General features: G+C 51.3%; 2 protein-coding genes across 3 annotated transcripts in view; one reads left to right on the top strand and one right to left on the bottom strand.

Annotated features, from left to right (window-relative positions):
- MMAB (metabolism of cobalamin associated B) overlaps positions 1–3,944 on the top strand; it is a 5,097-nt gene extending 1,153 nt beyond the window's left edge. The window contains exons 2-8 of the mRNA XM_057378076.1: positions 3–112; positions 227–284; positions 665–737; positions 831–928; positions 1,223–1,287; positions 1,946–2,005; positions 2,154–3,944. Coding sequence (XP_057234059.1) covers positions 3–112; positions 227–284; positions 665–737; positions 831–928; positions 1,223–1,287; positions 1,946–2,005; positions 2,154–2,241 — 552 coding nt within the window. The 3' untranslated portion in view covers positions 2,242–3,944. The remainder of the gene's footprint in view (positions 1–2; positions 113–226; positions 285–664; positions 738–830; positions 929–1,222; positions 1,288–1,945; positions 2,006–2,153) is intronic.
- Positions 3,945–6,676: 2,732 nt separating this feature from the next.
- Positions 6,677–27,077, bottom strand: part of UBE3B (ubiquitin protein ligase E3B) — a 20,881-nt gene continuing 480 nt past the window's right edge. Inside the window, exons 2-28 of one of the 2 annotated variants that reach the window (XM_057378060.1) lie at positions 26,493–26,721; positions 25,873–26,065; positions 25,420–25,540; positions 24,575–24,634; positions 24,031–24,135; positions 23,847–23,943; positions 23,103–23,188; positions 22,394–22,476; positions 21,898–22,003; positions 21,152–21,272; positions 20,352–20,529; positions 19,814–19,983; positions 18,835–19,002; positions 17,896–18,067; positions 17,200–17,318; positions 16,498–16,612; positions 16,053–16,152; positions 15,502–15,621; positions 15,012–15,188; positions 14,821–14,931; positions 13,946–14,083; positions 13,729–13,794; positions 12,411–12,469; positions 10,728–10,910; positions 10,172–10,283; positions 9,858–9,950; positions 6,677–9,298 (exon numbers count right to left, since the gene is read on the bottom strand). In XM_057378060.1, the coding sequence (XP_057234043.1) occupies positions 9,107–9,298; positions 9,858–9,950; positions 10,172–10,283; positions 10,728–10,910; positions 12,411–12,469; positions 13,729–13,794; positions 13,946–14,083; positions 14,821–14,931; positions 15,012–15,188; positions 15,502–15,621; positions 16,053–16,152; positions 16,498–16,612; positions 17,200–17,318; positions 17,896–18,067; positions 18,835–19,002; positions 19,814–19,983; positions 20,352–20,529; positions 21,152–21,272; positions 21,898–22,003; positions 22,394–22,476; positions 23,103–23,188; positions 23,847–23,943; positions 24,031–24,135; positions 24,575–24,634; positions 25,420–25,540; positions 25,873–26,033 (3,213 nt within the window). In that variant the 5' untranslated portion in view covers positions 26,034–26,065; positions 26,493–26,721 and the 3' untranslated portion in view covers positions 6,677–9,106. The remainder of the gene's footprint in view (positions 9,299–9,857; positions 9,951–10,171; positions 10,284–10,727; positions 10,911–12,410; positions 12,470–13,728; positions 13,795–13,945; positions 14,084–14,820; positions 14,932–15,011; positions 15,189–15,501; positions 15,622–16,052; positions 16,153–16,497; positions 16,613–17,199; positions 17,319–17,895; positions 18,068–18,834; positions 19,003–19,813; positions 19,984–20,351; positions 20,530–21,151; positions 21,273–21,897; positions 22,004–22,393; positions 22,477–23,102; positions 23,189–23,846; positions 23,944–24,030; positions 24,136–24,574; positions 24,635–25,419; positions 25,541–25,872; positions 26,066–26,492; positions 26,722–27,077) is intronic. The other variant, XM_057378061.1, reaches the window with a different exon arrangement.

Here is a 27,077-nt window from a genome sequence, read left to right as displayed (position 1 = left end):
CCTCCCGCTTTCCCAAAGGATTCTCCAGCACCTTCACCGGCGAGCGGCGGCCGAAGGGCGACCGRATCTTCGAGGCCCTGGGAGCCACGGACGAGCTGAGCTCGGCCATCGGGTGAGGACCGGCCAGGAGTATCCAAACTGTGGGTTTYAYGAGGAAAATCATATATTCGTGGTGWTTTTTACATTCACAGCTAACTCTGTTATGTTTTTCTTTTCCCTAACCAAGGCTGGCTGGTGAATTTAGCAGTGAAAAGGGCCACACGTTTGTTGATCAACTTCATAAAGTGAGTATTAATGGTAATCTTCACCAGGTGCAGTCCCTTATCTGTGCTAGTACAACATGAACTCCTTAATTTTAGCCACACAGGAATTCATACATTTAATATTTCAACATATAAACCCTTAAGACTCCTTGATTGCTCTCTAAAAGATAAATTCCTTTAACTGAGAAGGAAACTGGTAGATCAGGTAATGAGTTGTGGGCAGACAGATTCCTCTCTGAGTTTATCCACATTATGGACACGAGTTTTGTTGTCGCAGAAATTATTTGAAATTGGGGCAGAAACCACGTGGGCAGCCCATGAGTTTGGCTGATTAGCTCTGCTGAGCACAGGAATGAAGAAGGCCACGGGTGGGAGTGACAGCAGCTGTGATTTTTGTCCAGGTCCAGTGCATGCTGCAGGACGTGGGCTCCAACCTCGCCACGCCGCTCTCCTCAGCCAGGGAGGCTCACCTGAGTAAGTCTTGCCTTTCCTGGAAGTCCTGATCCCAGSACTCAGTGGTCCTGGTGGTCTTTTCCAACCTCAGTGATTCTTCCTTCCCCTCTGCAGAACGAACATCTTTTAGCGAGAAGCCCATCCTGGAGCTGGAGCAGTGGATTGACAGTTACTCAGAGCAGCTGCCTCCCCTCAGAACCTTCATCCTGCCCGTAGGTGCTGCCTGTGCCCCCTCATTTTCTTGGGGTGGCCCTGCTCCACCACTTACCACGGGAAATCAGGCAGGGAGGCTGCTATTTCCCTGGGAAAATGCCAAAAGAAATGCAGAAACAAGGAGCTGGGAGTTACATTTCCCCATCCTACTGCACTGGGATGCCCCTCCCTTGTCTGGCCATGGCACAGGGGTCGGTTCCATGTGTGTGAGAGGTGCTGAGSTCTCCCAGGGAGGGGCAGGGGGGCTGTCCCCAATGGTGCAGGCTCTGAGTGGTGTTTCCTTGCTGTTCCAGTCTGGAGGCAGGAGCAGTGCTGCTCTGCATTTCTCCCGAGCCGTGTGCCGCAGGGCTGAGAGGTGGTGAGTGCTGTGCTGGGAGAACCCTGAGAAAAGGGGAGGAAGGGGCTGGGGACASCACAGTGACAGCAAACCAGGGCACTGGGAGCCATCAGCCAGGGSTGGGCTGTGCTTGGGGCTCAAGCCAAACTTTTGTTTGTTTAGTCCAAARCCAGAAGTGCAAGAGGCACAAGGCCTGGCCCTGTTCTTCCCTTCCCTCAGCTGGGTCATCCAACCCAAACCCTTTGGGATTCTGTGGCCCCTTCCAACCTGGCCCTGGACACTTCCAGGGATGGGGCAGCCTGTGCCAGGGCCTCACCACCCTCCCAGAGAAGAATTTCTGCCCAGTATCCCCTCTAACCCTGCCCTCTGGCAGTGGGAAGCCATTCCCCCTTGTCCTGTTACTCCATGCCCTTGTAAATTGTCTCTCTGTGTTCAGTGATCCCCACAGATGAGTTTCTGTGGAGGAGCAGAACTGGRGGTCTCCAGGACAGACACAAACATTACTGGCATCATTTACCCCTCCCAGATTCCTCTGGGAAGCAAAGATTGTCACAGGTGCTGGGGGAGTCAGAGTGGGGACCCCAGGGGAGRTTTGAGATGGGAAGAAGCTCCAGGAAATTGCAGCCCTTTGTGCACTCAGAGCTGGAAAGTTAAACACCAACATTTCCCTTTTTCCCAGTGTGGTTCCCTTAGTCCAAGCAGGGGAAGCAGATCCAAAYGTGGCCAAGTATTTAAACAGGTAAAAAATCAAATCCCAAACCCTTGTCCTGTCCTACTGAAGCATTTCCTTACTTCTGGGGATAAAACTAGGGGGTTTTGCTTCTTTACAAGCTTCTCTTCTAGAATAAGATGATTGGTTTTTTTCCTACTCTTCCCTTGCTCTCCAGGCTCAGTGATTATCTTTTTGTCCTGGCACGTTATGCTGCAATGAAGGAAGGGAAGGAAGAGAAAATCTACATAAAACCTGAGCTGTAGCTGGGAGCTGGAATGTTTTTTTCTTGATCATGGAAAACTAAATCCAGTTGACTGCTTTTGTCCATCAAGGAAAGGAAAGAGAACAAGCCTGGACTGGAAGGGAACTGCCAAGAACTTCTATGTGAAATAATCAGTACCTTGTTGATGAATCTTGAGGAACAAAATCACAGAATAGCCTGAGTTGGAAGGGACCCAAACACACCTGTTCTGTTTGCTGGGCCTGGTCCACACATCCCATGTGGGGATGGCTCTGGAGTCACTGCTTCTYCCAGGTGGGAGTTGAGGCAGGAGAATTCCAATAACATTTTGGAGATGCCTTCATTTCCCTGTGCAGCAGCAGGTGCTGTGGGAAGGCTCTGACAGGACTCTGAGGGCTGGTGAAGGGAAAACWATCAGCTCCTCCTTTGAAGTCACAGTGCTCATATGGAGCAGCAGCTGGAGGCGTTTGGGAATTGTGTCCGCAGCTCTGAAATAATAAATGTGAATTTCCTTGTACCAMGGGGCCGCAAACTGTCACGTTTTAACACTGAGCCCTGTGTGCCTTGCTGCTCCATGTCCCTTCTGATCCATCAGCCTCAGCTGGAGCTGAGCTGTACAGATTTTCAGGAATGCACCAATAATTCCTTGGCTCCGGCTGCCTCTTGTTGTGCATGTGAGGAATGTCTCTGTGCTGACAATCCAGTGCATCCTCTGCCATGAACGGGGCTCAGGATGGAGAGGGTGAAGCAGGAAAGGCCAAATCTCAGGGTCTGTGCTGGAGGTGACTCTGCTGGAGCTGCCCCTCTGGCTGCAGGAGCAGGAGGAGCAGAGCCCAGGGTTTGGGAGCACCCAGGGCACTGAGGATGCAGGAAAAGGGGTTGGGATGAGGAGCAGGGCCCTGGCAGAGCTGCTGGAGCTGAGTGAGAGGGGCGGTACCCTAACGGCTCCTCCTGAGGGGTCTGTGCTCAGAGAGCTCACACCCACATCACACAGACAATCCCAGCTTTGCACTCAGGTCCAAGCTGCTTCCAGCTTGGAAATAAAACTGAGAAGAATCCATGTGAAACCTGGTGGTGTGAGTGTTCCCTCAGGGAATGCTGCGAGGTGGTGATGCCCATCCAGGGCTTGTCCTGCTTTTAAATCCATCCTGCCCCTTCCCCTGCTCAATTTTTTGACTAGAAAAATCCTAAATCTTGTTCTCCAAGGAATCTCTGGCTCTGTGTCCCTTTTTGGCCAATGAAGAATGCCCAGGAATGACTGAGGAATGCCCAGCACTAACAGATCCCCCAGCTCATCACTCACCTGGGTTTGAAGCAGGTATTTCATGGCTCTTGTTAATGCACATTTTTCATGGAGTAATTTTCCAAGCCTCAGCCTGGAACACATCCCAGTGACAAATGCTCTGGATTTGGATGGTCCCATCAGCTGCAGTGTCACCTCAGCCATTCCCTCTGCCTGCTCCATCCAGTTTTACGAGAGCTCTGGCTCCAGGAGTGAACCTCAGGAATCAAGAGGCTTTTCAAGCTTAATTTAATAAAATCCTTCGCAATATAAATTCTTCATGAACACCTCATAAATCAGCTCAGGGAGGGATTTATAGTCTTTCCTTTTTTTTTCCAGCTGGGGGGAAGAAATCTCACTACTGTTTTGGGACCAAAGCTGGCATTGTTTGGATTGCAAGGAGAAATAAATCAACCTACTAAACATGATGAAGAGATTAAATTTACTGGGGTGCTCCCAGCTGCCCCCTCCCTCTCTACCCACAGCAGTTGTTTCTGGAGGGTTGGGGCAGAGGGAGGTGCTGGGGTGACCCTCATRTGTCACTTGAGCAGGGCTCGAATTTAGGAGGGAGCTGAGACAAGGCCGCAGCTCAGCAGAGCTGGGCCAGGGCCAGGACATTGTACCCTGAGTTGTCCCCAAGGTCACAGGAAGGCCATGAGYTCCTTGAGCTGGGAAAGGGGTTTAAACTGGAGAAAAATAGGCTCAGGGGGGACCTTGTGGCTCTGCACAACTCCCTGACAGGAGGGGACAGACCAGGAGGGCTCTGCTCCCAGGTACAGGGACAGGATGAGAGGAAATGGCCTGAGCTGTGCCAGGGGACAGTGAGGGTGGACATCAGGAGGAATTTCCTCATGGAAAGGGTGGTCAGGCACTGGCAGGGGCTGCCCAGGGAGGTCTGGAGTTCCTATCCCTGGAGGTGTCCATGGAACGCCTGGAGGTGACACTCAGTGCTCTGGGCTGGTGACAAGGGATAGGTCAGAGGTTGAACTCGGTGACCTTGGAGAACGTTCCCACTGATCCCGGGATTCTGTGATTCCTCAGGCCCTGCTGCACCCTCCTCACCAGGCTGGAGCAGAGGCACAGGGCACCCCCTGCTCCCAACCCCACAAGGTCAGCCAGGCAGCAGCAATGGAGTGACCAAAATGAAGCCCGGCCTTTCAACCCAATAAAGCTCCCTTGCTCCGGGCTGGCAGTTGTTTTTCCAAGCTCTTTGTCTCTTCCCAGCCCTCCCAGCCTTACAGCATAGGGATTCCAGTGCCTGCACCTCATTAATATCACGAGGGAAGGCAGATGCTTTGTCCAGSCTGCCCAGCTCCAGCGCCCAGCAACATTCCTGCCTCGCAGGGTGCCTGATTTGGGATCGCTCCGGAGCTGCCAGCGCAGCCATATGTTGCTAAGGGTCGTTTATTCTTGTTTGTAAAATGTATGGCTGCTCCCAGCTCCCACACTGTCAAAACGAGAAGAACTGGCCCCAAAATCTCTTGCTGCATGATTGGATCAGACGCCCGTACATCTGTTAACGCTGCAGGAGCTGTAAAACGGAATAAGTTGAGCTATAACTCAAGCACCTCGATTACCACCACGACGTGGGAGCAGCCGAGCGGCTGCTGCTCCGCCAGCGATGACACAAACATCCATTGTGCCAAGTCAGATGTAAATTTACACAAGGCAGCATTTCCTGGGCCAGGGCTCAGGAGGGAGGAGAGGGATGAAAGCCTCCACCTTGACAGGGTGTGCTGGACACCCAGCCCAGTGAGTTTTGGGGTGCACAGCCCCGGCAGTGGGGAGTCAACAGCTCCACTGGAGCTGCGGGAGCAGAGGGGATCACAGATCCTCCAGCAGGTCAAGTCCTGTGCTCTCACACGCTCCTGAAATCCCCATGAGACTGGAAATGGGAACACCCTCCCCAGGCAGGAGAGGGCCAGGGTAGGAAACATCAGCCCTGTGCCTGACAGGAGCAGGCTGAGCCTGCCTGTGGAGGAAGGGGCTGCCTGGCACCCTCAGCTCCCCCTGTGCTGCAGCCTGGCCCAGAATGCCCCCCGCAGTGCCCACCCCACTCCAGCGCCCCATCCCCGCCTTGGCAGAGAGGCAGTGACACAAGGAGGACTCAAACCACCCCAGGGAAGCTGCAGAGAGCCAGGAAGGAAAAACCCGACCTTAGAAAGAGCCACAAAAGCAGATTGAGTGAGCACCGGTCCAGTGCCACTGACCCAGGTGGTGACAATGCCAATGGGGTGTGACCGCTCCAGCACCTGCTGCAGGAGCTGCTGCACCTCTTGGTAAATGTGAGCAAACACAAAAATGAGCTGCAGGGACACTGTACATTCAGTACATCGCTCTGCTCAGGGATGTGGAGACCAGAGCATGGCACAGCCTCCTCCTCTCCATCCTAACCTGGAACAGGGTTATTATCCATCCAGGGCATGGATATAGAACAGGGGGATCAGAGCGAATCACACCCTGTGGTGTGAGCCTGGGGTTTGGGACAGCCAGCAGGAGAGGAGAGGGGCAGCAGGAGCTGCTGTTTGTTCCCAAACTCGTGCCCACTGCAGGTGGGGACACCCAGCTCTGATCAATGCCAGCACTGAGGGAGCAGCAGGCCCCAGGGATCCCTCCTATCTCTCCAGGGAGGGATTTCACCCTGCAGTGAAAGTGTTTCTCACCCTGCCGTGCCCAGTGTGTGTGGTCCCAGTGCCCGGGACAGCCACACCTGACCTGGCTGACCCCGAGCGCTGCCGTGCCCAGATCCCGGCGGATGCCACGGGAGCAGGGGCTGTGCAGGCCCGGCTGCTGCCAGCTCTGCCTTGGCAGCAGCTGCTCCAGGCTCGCTTTTTGCTGTTCCTGACAGTGCCAGATGCCTGTGTGTCAAAACAATGGCACTTGCACACTGACTGGGAGCCTCTCCCTCGTTCCCACYGAGCTCCCGCTCCCAGCAGAGCCCTGGGAACGGCCGGGGGGGCAGGGATGGAGGGGCAGCGAAGGGATCCAAACCTGGAGTCAGAAAGAACCTCAGAGCCCATCCCAAMCCACCCCTGCCACCCAGGGACACCTTCCACTGCCCCAGGATGCTCCAAGCCCCGTCCAGCCTGGCCCAGGGGTGRCCACAGYTTCTYTGGGCACCCTGTGCCAGGGCYTCAAACCCTCAGAACAAAGGCAGGAGCCCTCTGAGAGGTACCAGGGCCCCAATGCTCTGCTCTCCTCCACCAGGAGCATCTCACCAGCACATTCCCTGCCCTAGGAAAGGAYCAGGATACACCCAACCACCTGAACTCATCTCAGCTTTATTTTCTCTGCAGGTTTCTCACACGCAGGGATGRAACCAAGGTCACCACGACAGCGAGGCTTGGATTGAAAAGATCCTCATCAATCTCCCGTGGCAAAACCACCCCTGGGCAGGATCCATGGAGCAGGAGGTACTGACACACCTGGTACAGCCTCACTGGGACACAGGAATCAGCCCCTCMACAGGAATCCTCACCTGCATCCACCAGGAATTTCCCGGACATTTATCACATTTTCCACACCAGCTCCAGCAAGGGAGCAGTGTCTTGTAGTGCAACATCTCCACATTTGGAGGGACCAACCTAACTCTGCAGTAAGATCTTTTCTAGGAATTGTACTCCTGAGGAACGAAGGGAAAAGGGGAGCAAGGATTTTATCTCACAACTCATTTCACTGAATGCTCATTGTGCTCTAGTCAGACACACTGCGCTTCCTAGAAGGAAAAAGGAGAYTTGGGGTGATATTTAAACTCTTGAGAGGTCCAAGGCAGTGCTTAAACCTCTCAACTATGCAGTCACCAACTGGTTAATGCCAAAATGTTCTATGTATTAAAAAGAAAAAAAAGAAATTACCATCATCTTTAATTTCTCTGACTCACAGCCCAGTGTCCTGAAGCCTCTGGATGCAGACATTCCTRTCCGCACCAACACTTCCCATCACTCCTGTTTAATCTCACTGATTTGACAGAGAAAAAGGATCCTGACGTTGCTTTCCAGATGCATTTCCAGGCATTGATTCTAAAAAAAAAAGTGTTATTTCTCTGAAATCCATCTGAAGCACGACAGGAGGAGGATGAAGCCAAGGCCATCTCGCTGCTCATGGCTGCACAGTGCCCAGGGTTTTCTGACCCCTTGGAAATGTGGAATATTGGGGTTAAGGGGGCTCTTCCAGAGCCCACATTATGGAATCCTGTGCTCTACTGGGGACAGGAATCCCGTGGGATGGACCAGGCAGGGCAGCAGGAGAGTTGGGATATGGCCAGGGAGGAGAATGAGGATCCTCAGTGCCACAGGGAGGGAAGCAGGGAAAGAAAACCCTGGGCAGAGGCCACCAGCCTGTGCAGGAGCTTTTTTTACCAGCGAGGTGAAGGGGAGGAGGTGACTGGCTTTTATCCCTGTCCCAAAGAGGGCAGTGCCACAGCTCTCCTCTGTGCCAGAATCCCAGCAGGGCCAGGAGAGCCCAGGCTCTCCTGTCCCCAGCCYGGGCAGGACTCGCAGCAGCTCCAGGGATCAAAGGTGGGAAGCTGCAGTGACACTTTGTGAGTGTCTCAAGAAGGATCCACACCTTCCCAAGTCACCCCCTGCAAAAGCTGCCTGCTCCAGGCACACACCAACAAGCAGAAATAAGGCCAGAAAGAGACAAAGCGACCAAAATAAAGAGTTTGGCAACAAWGCAAATGTGGCTCTTATGCAGAACTCCAAACACCTCCCTAAGGAAGGGCCTGCAAACAAACTTCCATCCCAGAGGGGTTTTGCCAGTGGAAGTTTCCAGAGGACTTGACAAGTTCCAGAGAGGAACCTGCCCCACCTGAGCRCTGTGCTGGGCAGCCCGAGTGTGTGCCAGCTCCTGTCCTCTGGAAACCAAGAAAAATGAAACCTTTGCTGCTCCTGAGAAATTGAGACATGACCCCTTCTGTCCCAAGGCCTGGGTCTGACAGGAGTCTGGCAGAGGCACAGCTGGCTGAGCCTACTCCTGCTGCTCCAGCCCTTAACCTCTGGCATTTTAAAACCTTCCCGAGAGCCACAGGGTCCATCTGCTCCTGTTTAACCTGCTGCTTCCCTGTGATTCCTTCTCTGAGACACACCGAGGGCCCTGCAGGGGCAGGGACACCTCAAACTCCCCTGTCCTGAGTGAGCAGTTCCAACACCGTCATCTCCTCGTGGRCTCTGTCATCCCTCTGCCTTTGTGCAGCTTCCCAGACTCACTTCCAGCTCCTGGCAAAGGAAAAAGCAGCACTCCCATGGCAGCAGCTGCCCAGCCTGCCCATCCTGCTGGGGGTCTCGCTGTCACTGATCCGAGTGGCACTTGGAACRCTCCTTCCTTGCTCCCCCGGGGTTTGCTTTTAAGGACGATTTCCGTGGGTGTCAAGCGAAGGGTTTCGGGTCAGGCCCATCCCCTCCTCCAGCCTGGAGCCGTGCCCAGGAAAAGCCAGCCCCGAGCCCAGCAGCTCCTCCCTGGATCCCTGCAAACCTCCTCCATCGCCAGCTGCCTGCCCAGGCCTCCAGCGAGCGGCCGGCTCCGCGGAGCTGCTCCGAGCTCCGCGCGGGAAGGGCTCCCCCCTTCCAGCAGCAGCTCCAAGCGCCGTCCCGAGCTCAGGCCGTGCCTAGGACAGCTCAAAGCCCGTGTTCATGCTGATGGCGTAGCGCAGCTTCTCCCGCAGGATGCTCTTCTTGCTGTAGTTGGGGAGCTTGAGGAGGTTGAAGCACGTGGAGGAGGTCGGGAGGCGCCCGCCCGGCTCTTTCTTGCGGATGGTGAAGAAGCCGCGCAAAACGCTGCCCAGGGTGTCCCCCGTGTCCTGTGAGGGGACAGAGCTGTCACCTCCCTCTGCCCTCCTGGCATGGGGACAGAGGTGCCAGCATAAACCTGGCACTGGGGATGGGGAGAGCCAAAGCTCAGGTTCCCACCCTCCCCAAGGAGCAATGGTTGTAACTCAATGCCTGATGTGRGCGGGGTGWGCAGGGAGACAGTGGAGATCCCAAKGAGAAAACACAACCCTGGAGGAACCCAGGGAACCAGGCAGGACGAGCCTGGAGCTRCTKTGTGGGGGGAGAGGCRGGTGCAGCCATGAGCTTCTTATTKGGGTTGTTTTCAGGTATAAAAYTGTGGAATGGTTTGGGTCGGAAGGAACCCAAAAAAAGCTCATCTTGTTCCATCCATGATTAGGGGCACCTCCACCATCCCAAACCCCCACCCAACCTGGCCTTGGACCCTTCCAGGGATGGGGCAGCCACACCACAGGGAAWAATTTCTTCCTGGTATCTAATCCTAGCACCTATTTTTTCCCAATTTTAGGGTTTCCAGGAGGGGAGGAAGCTGGGCAGGGAATTCCCAAGCCCCGAGAGCAGGATGCCCACCTGGTCATCAGACACTTCCACGCAGCGGATGGAGAAAGGAGGCTTGAGGTAGGCGAAGCCCAGAAGTGGAGGCCTGGAGCAGCTGGTGACAAACTGCAAAGTGCCACATGGTGACCATGGGGGCGGTGAGGGCAGGGACAGCCACCCAGTGACACAGYCTGGCACTGAGCACCCCCAGCCTTTGGGCAGTGCCACCTGKGCAGGGGTGTTTGTGGTGACACCRGGGCTKTCCCAGAGCTCTGCTGGGCACCTGGACAACAGCCCTGGCCCCGTCACCCCAGATCCCAGCTGGGCAGGGAYGGCTCCTCACTCACCTTGAGGAACATGGCTCTCTCCTCGGGGCTGAAGTCRTTGGCCAGGATGTCCCAGAGCCAGATGATGACGCGGTGGCTGCCGTGGAAGCCCCCGTAGTACACTGTGTGTTTCCTGGGGAGGGAAAGGCTGTGACWGKMCTGGCACAAGRTCTGGAAAGGTCACTYRTRTGGGATGGTTGGGGTTGGAAGGGACCCTAAAGCTCATCTTGTTCCAAATTCCAGCAAGCCCAGGTTGCTCCAAGCCCTGTCCAACAYCTGCYACRGGTCAAGGTTCACTGCTGGCACTGAGYACCCAGCACTTCCTGAGCACTTTATCAGAGGAAAGGGAAAAACAGAGAGAAATTCTGCTCCGAGGAACCAATGGAAGAAAAGACCTTCCCAAACGAGCCTTAAGAACACGTTCCCAAACTCTGTTCCCGTCTGCTCCTCACATTCCAAGCAGGAGCAGCAGAACCTGGGGACAAATGACTGTCCTGCCACCTCCCAGGAGCTCTGCAAGGCCAGGCTCAACCCCAGACCAGCTGAGAGAGGCCCAGCAGCCCCAACTCCCACTCACTTCAGGTCCTCGAGGTCGATCTCGGCGTTGTCCCCGGAGATGAGGCGCTGCAGCTCCGGCGCRGAGAACATCCGGATCCACTCGGGCTTGATGATGGACCTGAAGCCGCTGATGAGAGCTGCAGTCTGGCTCTTGATCTGCGTGTGCATCCGGAAATGGGCCATCAGGTGGATGTAGCTGATCCTGTGGGACAGGGAGGGTGGCACAGGGGACGTGGAGCAGTCAGGGGGACCCATCACTGAACTGTCCCTGCAGTGTTTCTCCAGCCCCAAAAGGACTGGGACAGCCTGGACAGGGTTATGCTTTCCCCTCCAGGCCCTGCTCTTTATTTAAGCCAGTAAAAATGTTTTCCTGCCCTGATTTTGCCCCTTTCTCCTCTCTGGGACTCTGCTCATTTCTCAGAGCTCCTGCCCAGCTCAGGGACTTTAACAACCCCTTGATCAACCCTGGCTGGACACAGCTYCAACTCCTTTGAACAGCTCAGCTCTCTTGGCAGACTTTCCCTTAGGTCTGACCAACAGACCACCACATTCTGCTGCCCCTGGCTGGACAATCACCACACCAAAACCACGGAGCAGATCCCGCCTTCCTGCAGGATGTGGAAGAGATGAATTGTTTGTTAGAGGGGAGCTCTTCCTCTTCTCACCCCTGGGCAAAACACCTGAACTTGCTGATTCCTCTCCAGCAGCTCCCACCACAATCCCACTGCCTTTTGGCCAGGTTATCCCACCATCCCCAGGCAGAGCAGTTTCCAGACTGCTGCCATTCCCAACACTTCYGCTCCYTCCCAACTCCCAATTTGGKTACAAAAGCTTCAAATTTCTGCTGYAAACKACTAGAGCAGCATCCAGAACTTTCAACTTTGTCCCTGAGCCGATTTGTGAGGAGCCAGAGGAAGATCTTTTCAAATGCAAACTCCCTGCTCAGAGCTGGAGAAGGGAAAAGCCTGGGAACATCAGAGTGCAGAGCACAGATCCAGGTGGGATCCAGCTTCCATTCACCAGGAAAAAGAGAACAATCCCCAGATCACCAGTTCAAACACACATTTGCTTAATAGATATTTCATCCTGCTTTTATGAGCACTGAAGGGGATAGGGAAAAAAAAAAAAAAAAGGAACAAAAAGGTGGGGTTGGTTTGCAGGCTCCGGAGTTGACATTTCTGATAACGATCTAAAAGCCGGTTATCTGTGAAAACAGCCCCGGGGCTCGGTGTCTCCTCTGATTTCCTGGCTCTAAAGAACGACTGTCGAGTACATTTGAATTCAGCACTGTCTGCTCGGAACACGGTGCTTTATACAACTGCCACATGTTATCATTCTGAGGAGATCTGTCTGCTCCAAGGTGTCTTTGAGCATCTGTGCCCTCTGTGTTCACGACTGTGTGCCTGAATTGCTTTGAATCCATCTGTCTGTATCCATCAGCATCATTAAATCCTGCAGAATCTCCCTGACTGGGTGCCTTTGACCTCAGAAGTGCTGTTTCAAGAAGCAAATTGTCAATTTTTATTTTGCAAATCAAATTTAATACAATTTCTGCCGATGAACTGTAACCAGCAAATTCTATTAAGATATTTATGTGCTCCTTCTCCTCCAATCTATCTCAATTCATTCCAGATGCAAGCCCAAGGAACCAGAATAAAGTATTTTGCAGTGGTGACCTTAAAAATCTAATTGCTGTACTTACTTATTCTCATTGGTAACGGGAATGGTCTTCCCTCCAGGAACAAGTTCGTGGCAAACCAGCTGAGGGAAGAAATGATTGGATTGCTAATTACTGCCTGGAACCACAATGGAAGGAAATGCCATGCTAAGCTGTTACCTCCCCATAAAACATTTATTTTTACAATAAACCAGCAGGATTTAAAATTTAAGTAATAATCCTGCTTCTGCCTCGAACCAGTTTTGCTTAACTATGAAGGGAGTAATTGAACAGTAGGAACTGCAGCTCTSCCACCAGTGGAGCCAGCCCTTCTCCCAGGAAGGCTCCTCTGCAGTCTGATCCATCACTGCTGAACCACGCACAAATCAATTCCCAGAGCCCTGGGGGACTGTCACAACCCCAGAATCCAGAGGCTGGGTGAGYTCAGATGGCTCAGTGTAACAGCACAGCCTGGAGCTGGCTCGTCCACAGGTCTCATGCTGGAGCTCTGTCCCTCCAGCTGGGCACTCCAGGCAGGAAGGATTCCCAGAATCTGGTGGTATCCAGCTCAGGGACAGTGCAGGACCCTCCAGGACCCTCATTCCCACATCCAGAGGCCTCTGTGTCCCAGCTCCAGCTGCATTCCAGGGTSAGACTGCAGCCCAGCACAGGGCATGAGCTCAGCTGTGACACGGCTGCAGCCACAGGAATCACAGTTCACCCAGGGTGAGCCCACCTGGCTCCTTCAGCACTGGGAAAACAGCAGTGCCTGGGGTGTTTTTAACCTCAGTGAACTCATTGCTGGGCTCTGTATCCTGCTCCAGCCTTTATTTTTCACCTGAAAGGATCCTCCAAGCTGAAACCTCAGCAATCCCGAGGCAGCAGGTGTCCTTCATGGCTCTCCATGGAATTTGAAGCACAAGGCATTTTTAGCTCATCTCTCCACATTTTCCAGCTGTGCCYACACAGCTCAAGTGCAACCAAGTACCTCCAAGTCTTCCTGAGGGACTGACAAACAGCTTTTCCTTCTCTAAGCCAAGAGACCTCCTGACACACTTGGAGTTTCCCTGACAGAAACATCCATGTGGGAAGAAAAGGAATTTCTCCCTACTCACAGGCTCTTAAGAGAGGAATACCAGTTATACAGGGGAAGCAACAAATACTTTTTCAACTCTGGCAGCAGAAAAATTAAGGGTCGGAGGGTGACCTTTTCTTGTGAAAAAAGCTGTTCTCTGCCCACAGTTAAATACTGAATCCTGTGGCTGAGCTCAGAGAAGCTGAGCCAGCCTTYCATGGTAACATGAAGAGGGTGTTTGGGACAAAGGAGAGATAAATTCCCACAATTCACTGAATAAAAACCTACCTGACCCATCACATCTTCATCATAGGACAGTGTCAGGCCCAGGTCACTGATATCACCATCATAACGCTGGAGAGCAACAGGAGAAGGGAAAAAAAAAGGGAAAAAGATCAGGATTTGGCAGCAGAACCACCAGTTACTCCCAGGGGTTTTTAAAGCAGTACCCAAAAGCAGAGGCAGCACTCAGGGGGGTGAATGACAGGAAAATTAYTGCTCAAACCTTAATTGAAGTGAGATTTTTATAGAACTCTGAGTCCAAGGAGGGAAGTTCATCCACAGAGCTGTAAAAGACGCTGTGGTGGTGCCCAAGGAGCTGACTCAAAAAGAAGGAAGCAAATGGCACATCCACAACTATTCCCTATGGAAAAGAGGAATGCACAGGTAAGGTCCTGCCACGCACCTTTGGTTACCTGCAAGGCACAYCTTGTGATGTGGAAGAAGTGTAAAGAGCAACAAAATCAGCTACAAACACCACATCCTCTTAAAATGCATTAATTAGCAAGGCAGGTRCAAAAAGGGACCTGGGGAACTCTGTGTGTCCTTTAAAAGAGCTGCCTTACATGGTTTGAACTGGAAGAATGAATGAAATATATGGAAATTTGAATGAAATATATGGAAAAAAGCCTTCCCTGTGAGGGTGGGSAGGCACTGGCACACACTGCCCAGAGAAGCTGTGGCTGCCCCTGGAAGTGTCCAAGGCCAGGCTGGATGGGGCTTGGAGCAACCTGGGCTAGTGGTAGTCCCATGGGAAGGGGACTGGACTAGAAAATTCCCTTTCAACCCAAATCATCCTATGAGAGAGTCATTCTGTCATTCCATCCTCCTTTTTGCCTTCTGTCTCTATAAGGTATCCACAAATGGARTAAGGTGTAATCCACGGTTGTAAGGTGTAACACCAAAAMACCAGGCTGATGACYCCACACAACAATCAAGGTATTTCCCAGGTTTTACCTCCAAAATTATCTTTAACACAAGCCTGAAGAAATTCCACCCTGTTCCACCATCAGGATCTTTACCCAAGCCATTTTTCCAAACTGCTCTCTTTAACAACAACCCCCCCAAGCAGGACAGATTCTCTCAAAGGCACCATCTCACCTCATACACAGCCTTCCCAAGCATCTTCCCCACAAACTCGAAGAGCTGCAGGTAGTTCTCRTGGATGTAGGATGTTGGGGATGGATACAGCCTCTCATCACCACTGGTGGTCTGCACACAGAGATAAGAGCTCAGTGAGCCACCTTGGCTCTGCCTGCACCCTGTCACCTCAGATGGCACCCGTGTCATACCTTGAACAGGTTCAGYGCAGGGTCAAACACCTTTTTAATGATCTCTTCCAGGAACTCTTTGAAGACTCCATCTTGATCAATACCAGCCTCATCGACYCCCAGGTCATTCACAAACTTCACCCTGATCACTCCCTTCATGGCGTTCTGGGACAGCTGCCGGAGCTGCTCATATCCATCCTAAAAAATCAGAAAATGCACAGGACAATCCCAGAGGGGGACATATGAAACACTCACCCAGAGATGCAGCACAGACAGGACACAGGCCCACCACAGCAATCTGCATTTGTCATTGAGCTTAAAAAAACAGTGTTTTCCAAGTCAAAATCCCAGGTTTGCAGCAGCCTGAGCTGAATGAGGGTCCAGCACTCTCCTGGAATGCCAGTTCTGAGAGTGGGGCCCTCAACACCCACACAGAAGGTAAAATCTCACTCCCTCTGCCTTGTTTTTGTCAGGCCAGGCTGCTGCCCCGTGGGCTGGCTCTGGGCCTCACCTCGAGCATGCGGGAGCGGCGGATGGTGATGTGGGTGACGTGAGGGGACGCTGAGCTCGTCTCCACCAGCCCCAGCTTCTCCTTCTCCTTCGTCACCATGTTCCGGAAAAGCAGCACCCTCTGTGAAAAAAAAAAAACAATGGAAGTGTCAGCCCATGAGGATCCTCGTCCTGCAGTGCAGCAGGGCTTTGGGAGGCTCATGACACACAGAACTGCTGCTGGGTGTCCTGATCCCAGCTGTGCCCAGTGATGCCACTGTCACCCACTCACCCCATGCAGCTGCACACATAAATCAGTTCTGTCTCAATGACAGTGACCAAGACATTTGAAGGAAATACACTGGCAACGGGTGAGGACACAAATCAGTTCTCTCTCAAAGACAGAAATCAAGACATTTAAAGGAAATCTACTGGGGAAGGTGAGGGCGAAGGAGAAGACTTTTATTCAGCTGGCCTTTCAAAAGAAGCTCCAGGTCACAAAATGCTCCAGACACATGTCACTCCCACCCCAGGCCACCCAGGTCACCCAGCCCCAGCCTCTATCCCACTCACGTTCTTGTGGGGAATGACATGTGGGATGTACTGCAGGAGCAGCTGGGCTCGTTTCTTGTCCTTGTCCAGCTCCTGGAARAGCACGCTGGGTTTGAGGTCCCTTGACAAAGAAAGGCAGAGTTTCAGAGATCCCTGAGAAATGCCCAGGTGTGGGACACAGCTGGGGGTGGGAAAGAGGGAACAATGATTCCAGAGATGACTGAARTGCTCAGTGTACACAATGAGAAGGTAAAAAGGGCCAGGAACACCTAAGGTGTTGAGTGCATTTTCAAAGCACCACCCAAACCTCCCACCACAGAAAAATGCACGAGGGATGTCCTTAACTGCAAACACAGGGAGCAGTTCCTCGATCCCACAGGCAGAATGTCAAGAAGGGATCCCAAACCATGCTCCCCAGAGGATGTGGAGCAGTGGGACAAACCTGGAGCTGCCCCGGGTCACTCACTTGCGCAGCCAGTGATCATCAGGAGCGAAGCGCCGGCGGCAATCCCGCTCATACAGCACCATGAGCCAGCCRTGCACCGAGTGGAACAGCTCCAGGGTCTCCCCTCGGGCATTCTCTGCACAAAAGGAACAAGGCAGCAAAGTCCAGGCACCCTTGGCAACAGCAGGAGCCACACCTTGATCACACCAGGGTGCTCTCCTGACCCGCGCGGCCTCCGGAGGGAAGGATTTTGTGTCTCTGGGAAGACAGGCAAGCTCTTCTTTAAACAGAGCCAATCAAAGCCACCTCATTTCCCATCAGAACGGGATATCTCAGCTCATTACCAGAGCTAAGCCGTACCCAAATCACACCAGCAGAGAGATCTGCAGCAGATTCTACAGAGACCTGAGCAAGCTGCTCTGCCTGGTCACAGCACTGCCCTGCTCTCGTCCAACACATGGCCCAGCCTTGCTAAACTTCATCTCTGCCAAAAAGCAACGTGCCCATCATGTCTGTTACACAAATCCTTACTGGAAAGAGGGAAATGCTCTGGATTTGGTGCCAAGCGTGATGGTGGCATCTGGACATCAAAAGACTGGGACATATTCCCACATAGCAGTGCTTTTTGTGCCAAGTAATAATTAGCAGAAGCTTCAAACTCCACAATTAATGGCATTTGTTGTTCTAACAGTGACATCGACTCAAGCCACTAAAAGCACTCACCTACAATTCCATCCCAGATCATTTTAAACACGAAGGAATTCAGGAAAGAGGAKATGGTCACGAGCTCTTCCAGTTTGAATGAAATCTGCTCTTCGTAGACCTCGATGTCATCCAGAATCCTGTCAGAGCAAACAAATGCAAATGCACAAGTGTAAATTTAATTCCCTGTTGAAATTTTCATAAAGGCACATTATCCTTTAGCAGCAGCTCTTATTTCTATGACAACTGACACCCATGAGGATCTGAAGTCATAAACAACCAAACCTTATTTATGGATTTTGACTGATAGCAGATCCTAACAGAAGATGGTATGAAAGGCTGAGATACAAGCAAAGCCAGTATTTCATGCTTAAAAGGACTTCTTCCATTCCCAAGAACATTTTTGCCTCATTCAAGCTGACAGAACTRTCCCCACTGACCAGCAAGGGCAATTTTTCACCCCCTTTCCCATCTTTTGTGTTGTTTCCTTCCCCCCATGGCTAGTTTTGTTACCAGCTGGAAGCAGCACATGGCTGAAGGGGTAAAGTGCTATTCAAGCCCTTCATTTTTCTGCACTCAATCCCAAAATCTTGCTGCTTTACCCTCCCTAGATTTCTTCGTGAAAAGCCATAAACCCTTAACTATTTCTCTTCAACCTGAAGGAACACAACAGCCCCCTGTCACAAATCCAGGGACCCCCATYCATGTGCTACCTACGTGATGAGGTGGCGGGAGCAGTCACAGAACAGCATCAGCATGGCCAGCAGCCTCTTGGATTCCTCTGTGTCGTTGTTCAAACACTCCAGGAAGAGTTTTAACCCTCCCTGAGGTCCCAGCTCACAGATGAAAGCCCATAATTTGGGCAGYAGATCATCCAGGTAAGTGAGACCTATGAAAATATCAAGTGCACTCAGTAAAGCTCATTCTGCTGCTTGTAAAAGCTCAAAGAGATAAGACTTAAAGCTGAAAGATCCTTTTACAAAGCAAAAGAGGAACATGAGCATCCCATTTGGCTCCCAGGCCTGTCTACATTAACAGGAGATGGACAATCACCAGGAAAGCACAAAAAAAGTGCTTTTAATGAAGCATTGTTTGCACATCTTAAACCTTTTTCCCCTAATTCTTTTGCCTCTTTAGAAAATAATTAATTCCTGTGATCCCACACCCACCTTAGGGATGAGAACACAACAGAGCTGCACCCACAGTGACCACAAAGCACTCAAAGCTCTGGACTCACTCCCTGCTCTACCCACCAGACCAGACCAGAACAGTGCTGATCTCCTCCTCCATCCCTTCCCAAGACAGGCAATTTRTTCTCAAGATGTATGAAAGCATTCAGCATTCCCACCACAGAAAGATTAATATTGCCAGGCTCCCCAAAAACACTGACTCAGGCTGAAGTTTGAGAGGGAGTAAGCAAGGTTTCATGAGAGGAAAACTTGTTTTAATTTGTATTCTGGAGAGTCTGTGCTTGATCAAGTGGTGCTCAATGTTATTGATCCCACRGATGATCCAGGATGGAACAAGCCTTCCCCAGCCAGTCAATATCACTGCTGCAAATGATAAAACTCCCAACAAATCAACAGAAATAAGAACATGAAATTCTCTTTTTTCTCTCCACTGGGAAGAATTTGAGCAGCACAGGGATGCCCTGACCTGTGAGGATCTGCAGGCGGATCTGGGTGAGGGTGGTCAGGGTRGTCTGGTACAGGACACAGATGCTGCAAACCTTCTGCACCTCGGCAGAGTCCACGCGCTTCCCTCCCACWGGCTTCAGGATGTTCCGGACTGAGGCTGACTTCTGGAAAGCTCTCTTGAATAGATCTGGTGGCAGAAACACAGGAGGAGTGCCAGAGGGCAGGGTTAGATGGGATATTGGGAAGGAATCCTTCCCTGGGAGGGTGGGGAGGGGCTGGAACAGRGTGCCCAGAGRAGCTGTGGCTGCCCCATCCYRGGGAGKGTCCAAGGCCAGGCTGRAYGGGGCTGGGAGCAGCCTGGGAYAGTGRAARGTGTCCCTGCCCATGGCCCCAAATGGGCTTTAGGATCCCTTCCAATTCAAACCTTTTCACAATTCTGTATATTCTCTACAGGACAAGGGGAAACAGAAAGATCTTTAAKCTCCCTTCCAACCCAAACCACTGCGTGACCCACAATCCTGATTGCGGCAACTACTGACCACAAGATCCAGTGCTATGGGCAGCAAATAGAAAATATCTGATTTATAGTTATTTTATCCCAAATCCTCTTCTGCAGGACCAGCACACCTCACAGGTGCAGGAGCCAGCTTCACCTTGCTATCCACATGAAAAGCTGGGCTCCCATCTTCCCTTGGAAGTTCTATGTTATGCCAAAAGCACTTCAGCTACTTGAGAAACGATGAAAAGAAACTGCTAAAATAAGCAAATATTTTCCCAGCACCAAAGGAAGAGACTTGCCCCAGGTCACAGAAGCATTCCAAGGAGGAATTACAAATAAGAGAGGTCACATCCCCACCTAAGCAACGGCAGTTGCTGCAAATAATGACTCAAAGTTTTTGGCGTAAGTGGAAAAGTCAAAACCCTGCAAGTCTGGAGAGGGATCCATGTAAAYACACACACACACAGACAAAAAWCCCCCACAACCCTCCAGAACTGACTTTTCATAGGCAGGCTGTTCTGAGGGGAGACTGGCTGTGCTGGCAGCTGAACTATTTCCTGATTTTCCAGCAGTTTCTTGCTGAGCACATCACTGAAGAGGATACGGATCATGTGGACTCCCCAGAGGTGCTGCAGCTGCTTGGTCAGCAGGGGCATGGACTCGTTCAGCCTGGAAGAAGGACAGGGGGACAGGTTAGGGGCCATGAATGCAACATCAGGCAGTGATATTGATCCATTCAGCTCATAATCCAAGCTGGAATATCCATCCACCCTACAGATATTCCTCACAGCAAGAGCTGATGTGTCAGAGTCCCAGTATGGCCACTGCTCACCAGTTTAGCTACACTAAGTTTTCCCATGGAAAGGTCTGTGTAGGAATGCTACARTTTATAGTGCAGCTAGAACCTGAAATATCTGAGAAATTATTCTCCCTGTTCATCTCAAAACATAAAACACTTTGCAACATATTAAAAAAATAAAGAAAAAAATAAAAGGAGAGGTTTCGTTATCTCTCCCCGTGAGGTCCTTCCCACTCACCCATAATCCACAGTCTGTGAGAACCAGCCCAGCACAGGGTGCCAGTGGGTGAGGTTGGATTTCTTCTGGGACACRTACTTCTGGCAGTAGGAGAGCATGTGGATCAGCACCCCCACAAAATGAGCTGTCTCCTCCTCCAGCACCTGGTCATTCAGGGAGCCCAGGAACACCAGATTGCCTGGAGGAAGGAGCAGCACAGCAAGGCTTAGGGARGAACAGATGATGTGGGACGGGGGTTACAGGTGGAGTGAATCCCTTCCAGTCCCAGGAGAGTATTTGTGTCAGAAATGATCTGAGAGGCCACCCTGAAGGAAGCCATTTCCAGCACACATCAACCACTGAGGTGACATGTCCCCTTGGCCACCTTCTCACCAACACCTTCTGCAAACTGCTAGAGAAGCTACAACCCATGGTTACCCCAGAATTCCAACGGGTAATCTTGCTACTTTTGCAGAAATTTGAATATTTCAGCAGCATTTAGGGCCATTTAGGGGAGGGAGATCCAAGYCTGCCACACACCAACACTTGCTCAGAGCCCAAGTGAAAAGCTGGCAGAGGTGATGCTTCACAGCTCAGCATGACATGGATACAAGAGCAAATCYTGGCCCTTCCTCCCTCTGCAAACATCTTAAACCTTGTTTGCAACATCCCAAAACACATCTCAGTTATTATTTAGAAAATAAACTGTTATCAAAATAACAATTAAAAATAATGAGTTGGAGGCAGCTCTGACCCATGGAGAAAGAAGATCTGCCTCGAGGCTTTCTTCCAAACTCAACCCAAGTGTTGGAGGTGCTCACCCAGCAAGCAGAGAGTGTGACTGCCCTCCAAGCACACGCAGACATCCCGGCACTGCGCTTCTCTGCTCAGGAACAGGATGAACTTCCTGAAGAGATCGTGAGATTCGATCACTGCCAGACGCTGGAACACAGGATGGAAGTGCCAGTGAGGCTGGGAAACACCACATTCCCACACCTGATCTGCCAGCAGTACTTGGCACTGGCTTTCCTTCCCAAATAAAGCAGCAAGTTGAAGCTGCTGCCCCACAGAGAAATAAAACCCCTGGCAGGTGAACAGGTCATGCTGGAKTTGGAACCAGACCTTTGCAATGATCTGTCTGCAAGAACACAGGGTTTGCCCATTTGGCACAAAACCTGCACCAAGCAGATTGGGTTGGATTAGTGGGCAGCCCTCTGGTCACCCCCACAGAGGTTCTGCCACCCAACAGAGCGAGTTTAGCTTTGGCTCTGMTTGTGGTTATAGAAATGGAAGAGTGAGAACATGAAAAATTCATGCTGTGGGTCATATATGCCTTTATTATTTATTTATTTATTTAAATATTTTAGGGCAGTTTCAGCCCATCATCCCACTGGTGTTAACKTCTGCATTGGAAATCCAGAGTATTTTTCAGGATTTCACAACAGAGAGTTGAAACTGGCAAAGCAAGAAATGCCCAGGTTCTGTTCCAAGAGCTGATAAAATGGAATAGCAGGTGACCTGATGTGACAAGCAGCAAAATTTTGGTACTCTGAGATCACCCACTTACCTCAGGTGTGAGAGTAGCAAGGTGAGTCATGATAGCAGGCACAGACATGACGTGGATCAGGAAGGACCTCAGCAGATTGTCYGAGAACTGTGCAGCAACCACAGGGCTACGGAGAGAGAGAAACCCTTCAGAGCTCAACCTGACCTGGGAAACCATCACAGCTTCCAGAACTGGATACTGGGAATTCCCTTTCCAAYCTGGCTTTGAAACATCCCAGGGAAAAGATCATCCACTCACACTTCTGCTCTCAGAGCGAGCTCACCCTGAACTGAACTGCACCCCCAAGTTTAGGCTCACACTAATTCCTGACTTAAAGCCTCTCTGATCTGAAAAAAGGATGACAGCAAAGCGAGCCATTTGCCTAAAGCAACTTCTTTCATCAGGGTGATAATCTCAATGGCTCATCACCACTGAAAGAATGAGAAGTCTTTAAAAAAAACACTAAAAAAGATAAGTTTGGCTGTAAATCCTCCCGAAGCAGCTCCAGCTGACTCACCGCAAGGCAAGGGAGAAGATGGCAGTTAAGGAACCTTTGGACAGGGAAGGTCTGGATCTTGCCAAGCCATTAGTTAGCAAAATCTGGAATGAAAAAAGAGATCAAAATAWAAAAACCCAGAAAAAAAAASATAATACTATTACTCCTGAAAGACATTAAGTTTATTWAATGCAGAGAAAAAGAACATCAACACAGGCTAAAATCCAGCTCTTACAAGTTATTTGGCAGAACTAGAAGGGCTAAAGGTTAATAATGGCAGAACAGAGAAACTGCAGTGAAATCAGACACTGTAGGACTTATTTCCCTAGAACCTGTACTCACAGGCTTTAAAAATTAACAGGCAAGGCTCAGAGTTTGGTAATGTAATTCTTATTTAAAAGATTCATTACATCAGCTCCTTTCCCCAGCAGAACAGCAAACAAACCCAACCCATATGATGTGACAGCTGCAAAGTTTGKGAAAATTATTTAGGATTTGTCCTCAGGATGAGGTGATTAAGCAGGATTTAGGTTCGGTGACAGAAGGGGAAGGGTGGAGTTGGTCTCAGGTAGGGACACCCTGCTTTGCTTGAGAAAAACAATCATGCACAAAACACCAGCAGCTCCTCCCTGAGACCCCAGCCCAGATCCAAAGAGCTCCTCAGGAGAGGGGCACAAGTAGGACTGGGGCTGGTTTGGGCACAGCCAGGTCTGTGACAGCTCAGACTGACCTGCAGCACGGAGTAGAAGCCCTTCTGATTCAGGTGGCCCATGATGTTGGCACAGATGTGGTTCATGGCAGGTCTCAGGGTCTCACCTTTGGGTTAAAGCACTCATGTCACTMCAGCAGCACCACAGCCCCACCCTGACACCCCCACACAAAGGTTTGTCACTGCTCAAGCCCTCCTGGCACAAAGCCCTTGTCCTTCCACACAAAYCCATCATTCTGGCAGCATTTCACTGTCCAGTTTAAGCTTTAAGAGCTTCATTTCTTCACAATTACTCGCCAGTCTTTTCTGCATCTAATTCCTACAAAACCCCAGAGCTAAAAGCACATTCCCTTATCCTCAAAACTCTTYTTGTGTGTGGGTTTGGAATATTATAAAAACATTGTAACAACTGTTGGTGTCCTAAAGGAAACAGCCTAATCCCAAGGGGAACAGTCTAATCCCAAGGGAATCCTTGTTTTGTGCAAACACAGGAGCAGAATGATTTTTTTGTGGCAAATAAGGTGCAAAAACAGAATCCCAGAATGGTGTGGATTGGAAGGAATGTTAAGGATCACCCCATTCCACCCCCTGCCATGGGCAGGGACACCTTCCACTAGCACAGATTGCTCCAAACCCTGTCCAGCCTGGCCTGGGCACTTCCAGGGATGGGGCAGCCACAGCTGCTCTGTGACCCTGTGCCAGAACATTCAGTAGATTTTCACACCAAGTCCCAAATCAGTGGCTGGAAGATGTGGATGCACCAACCTTTTCCTCGGAGGATTTTCCAGGTGGAAGTGTCCGTGAAGGTGACCAGCATTGTGAGGTGCAAGTTCACCAGTCTGGAGTCCTGCAGGATGTCAGGCTGGGATAAAAAACAGCAGAATTAACAATCCCAGTGAGCCCTGTGCCACCTGCCAAAGGCAGGGAGAGATAACAGAACAGTCCTTACCTTGAGCTGCTTGAGGAATTCACAGCAGAACCACAGAATGTCTTTGATCTGCTTGATCCAGAGGAGTGTGAGGTCCTTGGAGAGTGCCAGTGACACGTACCACACCTGAGGAAGGGGGGGATGCACAGGGGGATTGGGGTTTGTGCTACTGCTGGGCAGAGTTTGGGAACTGAACCCAGCAATGGGACCAAGAAATTCCTCTCCCCAAATTCCCTGGTCAAAGCACATTACCCACCCCAGAAATTAATGTCCTTTAACTCCCGTGGCTGTACAGAGGAAAAACATCACAGGAATACTAAAGGACTTGTGAAAATTTCCCTGTGGAATCTCCACACTGCTCAGGGGCTTCTGAAAGCTAAAAATTACATATTATGGAGGTTAATTCCCACACAGAGAATTAACAATAACCACCAGCCTCCCACCTCACCAAACCAAACCAAATCAAATCCCACCAAACCAAACCAAACCAAACCAAACCAAACCAAACCAAACCAAACCAAACCAAACCAAACCAAACCAAACCAAACCAAACCCCCCTGCTGACCTTGGGCTCGTTCTCCACATCCATGCTGTTCAGGATACAACGGCACAGCTTTTCAAACCTCTGGGGAAATCCAAAGGTGGGATTAGTTCTAACTACAGGAAGGGTTACTCTGGAAAAGCACAAGAAACAGCTCAGCAGAGGGAGCAGGATCTCTCTGTATCAAACCAGTAAATGTTCCCAACATATTCCCTACAGGAATTCCCATGGCTCCTTCCCTGGAGCACATCACACCACACTGCTGCTGTGTAGAATTCCCTCCTTGGGAACACAGGGCTTTTTTTGGCTGCTGTACCTACAGAAAMCTGCATTTGAGCACAGATTTCCATGGGGCAGAGATTAAAACATGCCCCACTGCTGCTGCCATTGAAACACAGCCTTCTGTTTTCCAGCTGTTTTCCTTCCAGYCAGCCCTCAGAGTTTCCTGGGGCAAAGATCATCATTTCAGGGCTCCACTGTGAGCCCACAGACTCAGGGCATGGTGAGAAGAGCTGCTGGGATGCCAAAAAACCTTCCCTGTGCCAGCAGAGATCTCTGGGAGCTGCCTCAACAGCCCTGCCTGGGTGTGCCAAAATCCTCAGGCAGTGCTCAACTGCTGAAGTCACCAGGAAAAACATCCATTAAAGGATGCCCTGAATACAGAACCACTGCTGAAAAATTCAAGGCTTCTCCTGTTTCATTCCTACGTGCAGATCCCTTCAGGAAGGGCCAGGAGACAGAGAGAACATTGCTGAAAGCCAAATAAATTGCAGCAACCTCCGAGATCACTGGGTAAGGAATTAAATATATTTAACATTTTAAAACCTGTCCCTAAAAGCAGAGCAGGRATGTCAGGGCAGTGTCCTCACCTCCTTGTCCTCCTTGGGATTGAAGACAAACAGCAGCTTCCTGGCAATTTTGAACACAGACAGGGCACTTCTTTTACTTGAGCCACACTCATTTGTACCAAAGAAATCCTCCACCTCTCTCCTACCAAAGTGGGAAAAACCTGGAGTTAAAAAGCAAGCACGGAGCAAAGGCAGAACTCCCTCCCTGAAAGGGCCCACAAGGAACATGGAAAGAGACTTTTTACAAGGGCCTGGAATGACAGGACAGGAGGGAATAGACTCAAACTGACATGGAACAGGGTGGAAGAAGAAAAATCTGTGGCTGCCCCATCCCTGGAAGTGTCCAAAGCCAGGCTGGATGGGGCTTGGAGCAACCTGGACTAGTGGAAGCCATCCCTACTCACGGCAGGGGTTTGGAATGAGATGAGCCTTAAGCTCCCTTCCAAACCAACTCATCCCATGAATCCCACCCACCTGATGTCCCTCTGCAGGCGGCAGCGACACAGGAACCTCCTGACCAGAGCCTGGAGCTGGACTGCAGCTCTTTCCCTCTCCTTGAGCTCCCGCCGCTCCTCCCGCGCCTGCCGGGCCTTGTCCAGGAACTGAGCCCTGGATGACTGGCTGGCACTGAACATGGCTGCAACCTCTCAGGGAGCAAWGCAAACACCTGGAAAAAACGGGAGCAGAGTGAGAAAACACCCAGGGAAGGGCAGTTCTCAGCTGCCAGCAGGGGAGGGGAGAATCTAACAGCAAAGGGAAAAGTGGGGAATAAAAAAAACACAGTGATTGTCACAGGGCTGCAGCAGGGACACACAAACACTGACASGGAATCCTTCCAGCACAGCCCACAGCCTGCTGCAGGCTGGGAGATTTCAAGTGGAAAAATAAATAAASCAGTGTTTTGACGCTGTGTTCCACTCCCTGAAACTCCACCTCCCCTCTCCAGCCTCTGCTCTTTCCTTGGTCACAGAGAAGAACAACTCCCCAGCCAGGCACAGGAGGYAAAGGGCACGAGRRACACTGATTTATTGMCACTCACCAGATAAAACACCCAGGRTCAACMAGAGCTTTATAAATAGTAACAAGGAACTCACCTGAGGGGTCAATTCTTCAAGGAAAGCGTGAGATCTTCATTTACACACACACATGACCTACATCCAGAGACTTCGGGCAGCTCCTGCACGGACAAGTGCATTCCCTGCGGGTGATTTTGGGATTTAGACCTTCCCTCTGCAGCTCCAAGTCCTTTGGACCCGATTTATCTCTCGCTGCACCCACAAGGAAAACGGTAAGAGGGAGGAGAAGCAGCACCGGCACAGGCAGCTGGAGGGGAGGGATAACTCCATGTGTGACAAGGACAAAGCGACCCACGGCCCCCGGCATCGGAGCAGGTGCCACCCCCGAGTAGGGGGGGCAGGACCCGAGAGCCACTCACAGCCCCTGAGCAGGGCTGCACCTCCCGAGACTCGCACAAGCCACGAGAAAAGCAGACAGACAGCTCCTTCAGCCGCTCTCACAGCCCCCTCAGCCCCTCTCACAACCCCCTCATTTCCTCTCACAGACCCCTCAGTCCCTCTCACAGCCCCCTCAGTTCCTCTCAGAGCCCCCTCATTTCCTCTCACAGCCCCCTCAGCCCCTCCCACATCCCCCTCAGTCCCTCTCACAGACCCCGCTCTCAC

The sequence above is a fragment of the Malurus melanocephalus genome, unplaced genomic scaffold (genome assembly GCF_030028575.1).
Source record: "Malurus melanocephalus ecotype Western Australia unplaced genomic scaffold, MMel_1.1 scaffold_340, whole genome shotgun sequence".
Taxonomy (NCBI): Eukaryota; Metazoa; Chordata; class Aves; order Passeriformes; family Maluridae; genus Malurus; species Malurus melanocephalus.
Note: the sequence above shows the minus strand (reverse complement) of the source record. Positions and strands in the feature narration are given on the sequence as shown.